Source organism: Nematolebias whitei, chromosome 8 (assembly GCF_014905685.2).
Source record: "Nematolebias whitei isolate Nwh7 chromosome 8, NemWhi1, whole genome shotgun sequence".
Classification (NCBI taxonomy): Eukaryota; Metazoa; Chordata; class Actinopteri; order Cyprinodontiformes; family Rivulidae; genus Nematolebias; species Nematolebias whitei.
The window spans coordinates 5,423,903-5,430,700 of record NC_056505.1 but is presented as its reverse complement, the minus strand read 5'-3'; the positions used below and the strand labels follow the sequence as shown (position 1 = coordinate 5,430,700).

Below are 6,798 nucleotides of genomic sequence, written 5' to 3'. Positions count from 1 at the left end.
TGACCTGGATTTGTTCATTTTTGTCTCGTTGTGCTCCTCTCTCGTCTGTAAAGAGAAACGCATTCAGTTTGTTTGTTTTTACTTATGTTATATTTTCAGAGTTTAAAATCAGAGTTAAAAACCGTGTAGAAGAAAAGGCTGCAGTGTCCGAGTCGTCCCTGAAGGCATCACCTGATAGAACAGGTGTGACCAGCTGGCTTTTGACAGGTTTCCAGTAGAGCTGAAGGTGTGACCGAAAACGTTTGTTTTTCTAAAGCAAGGTGAGTTTTTTCTGTTTTCCGTTCATTAATCTGATTTCAACAGACTTTTGTTTTTAAAAAGAAGAAACGACTTCCTGTTTCAGTTCTGCTTGAACAGAATCTTCTCGCGTTCACGAGTTCAGTGCATTTCTCTGTTGGAACTGGACCTAAAGGTGTAATTCCAGTTCAGGTATCTGGGCGTCTTATTCCTGAGTGATGGGGTGAACTGGCGGATCAGGGTCCTCAGTAATGAGGGTGTTGCTTCGGTCATTCATGGTAAACGAAAGTTGAGTTGACAGACAAAGCTCTGGGTTTACTGGTCTGTCTACATTCCAACCTTCACCAGTGGTCATGAGATTTGGATCATGGCTGAAAGAACCAGATCCTGGATTCAAGCAGCTGAAATGAACTTCCCTTGCTGGCTCAGCATTAGAGGGCGAGTTTCAAATGGAGCTTCTGCATCGAAAGGAGTCAGTTGAGATGGTCCATCTGATCAGGATCCTCCATCAGAATAAGCTTTATCATCATTGCACTGAGATACAACGAGGACGTGTGCATGCAGTCGTCCAGAAGATGGACGGATAGATGAAGCTTTTGTCCTTGGTTACCCACGACCCAGTGGTGTAGTGTACGTGATACTCGGCTACACGGAGTACACCCACTAGAAAAAGCTTAAACATTTCAGTATACCCACTTAAAAGTGCCCAATGATACATATCATTAGCACGTGTCATTGATATGTTAAACGCTTCCGGAACAATCCGTATGCTTTGCTTTGATACCGTTTTATAAATTCTGTAACAGGTTTTTAATACAAAGCCAGCTGTTGTACAAAGTTTTGTTGTTCATTTATTCAAATAAGCATCAGAAAAATTTGGAAATGTTCTATATGACATCAAAACAAACTGACAGTTGCATTGTACTAACCTGTGTACTTTGGTTTCTAAGCACAGTAAACCCACTGCAAAAATGTAGACTACACCACATGAGCCAGGAGAAATTTGATAGTCGACCCGTTCCGAGGCCGTCGGGAGTCGGATTCAGATCAGCTTTGATTGTTGGTTTTCTTCAGGCAGACAGATTTTTGGCTTCAGCCTCGAGTCCATCTGGACGTCCTGGTTCCAAAATGGCCTAACTGTGGGAATCCATTCCACTGATCCATGCGATGAGTCTCCCTCAAGGTCGAACCCACCGCGCTGACGAGTCCCAGAAGCCGCAGGTCTACGATTCTCATAAATCGCCTCCACCTTACGGTTTAGCTCGTAAACCAGTTGATTTAGAGTTCCCACAGCGCGGACCAGACCTCCACACTGACCCGGAAGCTTTGCCACGGCTGAAACTGCTCCCGACGTCTTCTTCAAAAGTCGATAAAACAGAGCCCCGCCGAGGCCAAAAAGCAGAGACCCTGCGATCATGAATCCAAACATGTAAACGTCTTCAACATCCTCCTGAGACAGGACTGAGAAGCTGCCACACGCCCCACCACTCCATGACGTACCCCACAGCGTGCGTCTCAGCTGGGCACGCCGGTTCTCCAGGACCTTGTCGCTTTGTTGAAAAAATCTTATCGATAGAGTTGAACGCCCACGATACCAGATCCATAATCTTCTTCATTTACGTTCGGGAGATGAGACCCAGGCGCTTCAGACACACAGAGAGCAGAGCAGGAGGAAGGAGAAACGGGAGGAAAGCCAGAAGCAGCCACCTCGATCGAGAGCCAGGGAGTTTTCTGGGTCCGGGACAGAGCCAGGACTCGCTGGAGTTCTATCCTCTCTGACCCAGGAGGAGAAGTAGAGTGTCCCTGGGCAGATCTCCTGGATCTGTTGCCTCTGCAACCTGAGCATGGAGAAACATTAGAAGATGGAGATGCAGGAGAACGTTGATGTTTTTTTAAATTATTATTAAATTAAGTAGAACTGCTTCAGTTTTGTTCTAAATGTAAAATCTGATGTCAGTTTTCAGCCATTTAAAAGTCGTGAGTGTTTAATTCTATGAATGTTTGTTTCATAGGGGAAGTATCTTCACCATGGCAACCTTATGGGTAAAACATTTTCTTTTGGTGGTATTAATACACAACGTTAGAGGCTGAGATAGTCTGGGCATGAGCAGAGGAATAATGATATAAAATAAAAAGATGTTGAACTGCAAATAGAAGAAGAATGGTGTTTGTGATGATGATGTCAAACTGTTTCACGTTCTAAACGTCAGTCTGATGATTTCAGGACGACTTGGAGAGCCTCGTGGATTCTCCTTCGTCTTTTTCTGCACAAGTAGGTCACGTTCCTGAAACCAGACATGCGGGGTGTTTTCTGCAGGTGACGCATTAAATGTACATAAACCACCGTTTGTTTGAATTCACCTGTTCCGTAGAGTGGAGACAGAGGAACCATCAAGCCTAAAGGAAACTTTAGCGCAGTGGACGATGCTGCGGCCATGAAGAAGGCCATCGATGGATTTGGTACAAAGTTCAGTTTTTATAACTTGAAAGTTATAACGTTTGATTGATTGAATCCCAGAAAAATAACATTTTACGTTACTTCAATACATAAAAACACCCAGTCATCCTAAACTGAAAGACACATTGACACGGTGACATTAAGAGCATCACTGACAGAGGTCTAAAGGAGAAACTCCAAACATCTGTTCATGAGTTGAACTGCAGAAGAAAAAATAGTTGATAAAAGGTAAGAAATTAAACAAAACGGTGCTAAGAACAATCTAACCAAGTGTTTATAAAGATTGTTGTTTTAAATGGGCAAGTCAAAGTCCGGATGCTAATTAAAAACTGCTTTTTTTTGTTCAAATAGTTTATCTTGAATATAAATATAAATTCTTGCTTTATTAAACTGCAGTTTTAATATTTATCTTGTTTTTATGGAAAAGCTAGTTAATCAAGCAAACTAGGCTTAAGTTAACTAAAATTGACCATTTTTTTTATTATTTTGTTTCCTTTAAGTAGTTTATTTATTTATTTTTAGGATTTATGTTTCTTAGGAGTCAGTGTTTGTATATTTTGATAAAAAGAACAAGCGACTAAAGGAATCAAGTTTGAAATCCAAGATGGCGGCTCCAGTCACTGACAACCAGCTGTGCATTCTGCATGATTTGATCAGAAATCCTCATGATTTTATATATTTTAAACCAAAATAAATTTAATTCATATTCTTTTCAATGTGAGGTGATAAAATGCTAAAAAGAAAGCGCGCACATTTATCTAAAACAGCCTTTTCTGCTGTAAATCACAACCTGAATAAAAATCACTTTAGTTCCATGTAAACCACGTTAGCATGGCTAATGTCTTTTTACAATGTTTTCAGGAACAAATGAGAAGGTCCTGATGGACGTCTTGACTCAAAGAAGCAACGCTCAGAGGCAGCTCGTCTGCAAAGCTTATCAAGAAGCGACTGGCAGAGTAAGAAATTATTAACAATGGGTCGTTGGTCTTGTTTTTCTGACAGTAGTCGTCTCGTTGTCTTCGTTCTGGAGTTTAAAGTTTGTAAACTGGGTCTTGTTGGTTAATAAAACATCAAACGGGTTTAAACTAGTTTTTTTTTTTTTACTCCTCTCTAAAAAAGAGGAATTAAATAAACAAAGTGCTTCAACCACGTGACTGAAAATACAAAGTTCCAGCCGAGACACAATGGCATCACTTCCCATGATGCCTTTCTGCAAACAGAACCCAACAAATAAGATAATTAAATCACGACTTTACCAAATTATTTAAAAAGTTAGATTCGTAAAGAGGGCAGCACGGTGGTGCAACTGGTAGAGCTGCTGCCTCTCAGCGAGCAGGTCCCTGGTTCAAATCCCGGTCCGGGGGCCTTTCTGGGTGGAGTTTGCATGTTCTCTCCGTGCATGCGTGGGTTTTCTCCGTGTGCTCCGGTTTCCTCCCACAGACCAAAAACATGCATGTTAGACTGATTGGTGACTAAATTGTCCCTAGGTGTGAGTGAGAGAGTGAATGGTTGTTTGTCTCTATGTGTCCCTGTGATGGACTGGAGACCTGTCCAGGGTGTCCCCCGCCCCTCGCAGTGATTGCTGGACATGGACACCAGCGACCCCCGTGACCCAAAATGGAAGAAGCGGGTAAAAGATGATGGATTTGTAAAGAGAGAAATAATTTTAGACAGGTGCTTTTTGAAGCCACTAGTGTTTATTTAAACTTAACCTCTAGAAATTAAAGTAGTTTAAGATTTGAGAAACTTCAGGTAAACTACAGGATCGTCTGCGTACAGAGACGCCAGGTCCGAGTCGCTCTTTAAATCCTGTTCTTCAGGACGAAGCTGCAGCTTGTGTTTGCAGGGTGTGGCTGCACCAACAGTCCTGCTCTGTTTCCTCCACAGACCCTGGACGAAGACCTAAAGGGGGACACGCATGGAGACTTTGAAAACCTGCTGGTGGCGCTCATCACTCCTCCTGCGGCGTACGACTGCCACGAAGTGATGCGGGCCATGAAAGTCCGGTTCCTCTCGGGATAGCTCCCATAAACATGTCATGATGTTTTTAATCATTCTGACATCCAGAACCGTAACCTAAAAGTGTTTTGTGTTGTTTTGTTTTGTTGCAGGGAGCCGGCACAAAGGAGCACATCCTGGCTGAGATCTTTGCCTCCAGGTCCAACCAGCAGATCAAAGCTCTGCAGAGTGAATATTTACGAGGTTAAAAACGCTCCAACACGAGTCAACAGGCTCCGTTTTTAGGCATCGACTGAGAAAACATTTTGAAATGCTAAAATAATAATTTTTTTGTGTTTTCAGTGTTTGTTTCTGACGATTTAATCAAGTCCAGAATTTGATGCCAACAAGATATAAATTAAATTAAAGTGCCGTTCTTTGAGAGAATCGGCTGTGCTCGAGCTCATGGTCTGTGTTGGAGATGACTCTCAGCTACCACCACATTAGCTCATCCTTTAGTTTTCAGAGTTGCAGCCACTTTCTTGTTTATCTGTGGCGGACATCTTGATTGTGTTGCCAAAAAAGCCAAGGTTCCTGAAACATTTTGCTAACAGGCACAAAGATCATCACCCGAGCTAAAATCACGAGCTAAAATTAAAGTAGTGTATGAAAACGGGTTCAGCTGGTTGGATTAAAGGGTGTCGACGTGATTTCAGTCAGACGGTTCATCGCTCGGTGATGACGACAAACGGTTTTAACGCTACAAACGTTCAGCTGATGTTTCAGGTGGTAGTAGCTGAGAGTCATTCACAACAGACTCGAAGAGCTTTGACCCATTCAGCTCCAAAAAGATCAAATACGACTTTTGTGTTTCACAGATGTTTTATTTGTTTACGTTTCAGTACCTTGTTTGTTTGTTTGTTTTTCCTCAGAAACAAAGAAGGAGTTGAGTCTTGAACTGAAAAGGGAACTTTCTGGAAATGTTTCCAAAGCGCTGCTGCTCTTGGCTGAGGTCTGTGAAAAAAGACGAATAAGAAAATTAATTTTCTGTAGAACTTTAAAACGAACGAGATGAAAATGATCCGATTTTACAAACCGGGAGTCAAACCCACGTTCTTCTGGACGTTTTTATTTATTTTGAGCTGTTTTGACAGTTTGTTTATTCAAACCTTCGGCTCGATTTTAAATATTCTACTTCGACTTTTACTTTTTATAACTTTTACAGTTTTTAAATTATTTAAATTTATTTACAAAACATTTATCCAAAATCTTCATTTGATTCTGATTCATTCTTAATGTCCCTTTTTAGCTATGGTTGTGCTAGTTTTAGCTTTTAGGTTTTGCTAACTTAAGCTTTACACAACAAGGATGCTCATTTGTGCTTCTAGTTATTTTATTAATACGTCCTTTTAGCTAAGTTTTGCTCATTTATTTTTAGCTCCTGTTTTGCTAATTTGAACCTTGGGCTACTATTTTGCTAATTCAAGTTTTAAGCTACATTTTGCTAATCAGTGCTTTTAGCTGTGTTTGGCTAATTTTAGCTTTTAGCTACAGTTTTGCTAGTTCAAGCTTTTAGCTATGTTTTATTTGTGCTTTTAGCTATTTTTAGCTTTTAGCTTGTGTTTTTGCTAATTTTTTCAACAATTTCTTGCAGGATCAATAAAATATCTCATCTCTTATGTCTCTTACTGTTTAGCCACAGTATTACTAATTTATGCTTTTAGCTACAGTATTGCTGATTTGAGCCTTTAGCTATTGTTCTGTTAATTTTAGCTTTAGCTACTCTTTGGTTAATTTGACTTATTTAGACTTATTTAGTTAAGTTTTAGTAATCTGTGCTCTTATCAGTGTTCTGCTGATTGAAAGCTTTGCTGCTGTTCTGCTAATTTGAGTTTACAGCTATATTTAGCTAATTTGTGATCTTAGATTTGAGCCGTTAGCTACTGTTTTGGACATTTTTGCATCTAGCTCATATTTTACTCATTCGTTCTTTTAGTCACAGTGTTACTAATTATAGTTTTTGTTTTGTTTTTTGGTCTATTGAGTTTTTAGCTACATTTTGCCAACTTGTGGTCTCATCAGTGTTTTGCTGATTTAAGCCTTTAGTTACTTCTTTGCTAGTTTGAGTCTTTAGCTATTTTGAGTCTTTAGCTATGGTTTTGCTG

The 6,798-nt window shown here is 40.3% G+C and overlaps 1 protein-coding gene across 1 annotated transcript in view; it reads left to right on the top strand.

The window, feature by feature from the left end:
• Positions 1 to 220: 220 nt before the first annotated feature.
• anxa3a (annexin A3a) overlaps positions 221 to 6,798 on the top strand; it is an 11,737-nt gene continuing 5,159 nt past the window's right edge. Inside the window, exons 1-8 of the mRNA XM_037680160.1 lie at positions 221 to 260; positions 2,250 to 2,280; positions 2,462 to 2,509; positions 2,610 to 2,697; positions 3,557 to 3,651; positions 4,583 to 4,696; positions 4,807 to 4,897; positions 5,566 to 5,645. Coding sequence (XP_037536088.1) covers positions 2,266 to 2,280; positions 2,462 to 2,509; positions 2,610 to 2,697; positions 3,557 to 3,651; positions 4,583 to 4,696; positions 4,807 to 4,897; positions 5,566 to 5,645 — 531 coding nt within the window. The 5' untranslated portion in view covers positions 221 to 260; positions 2,250 to 2,265. The remainder of the gene's footprint in view (positions 261 to 2,249; positions 2,281 to 2,461; positions 2,510 to 2,609; positions 2,698 to 3,556; positions 3,652 to 4,582; positions 4,697 to 4,806; positions 4,898 to 5,565; positions 5,646 to 6,798) is intronic.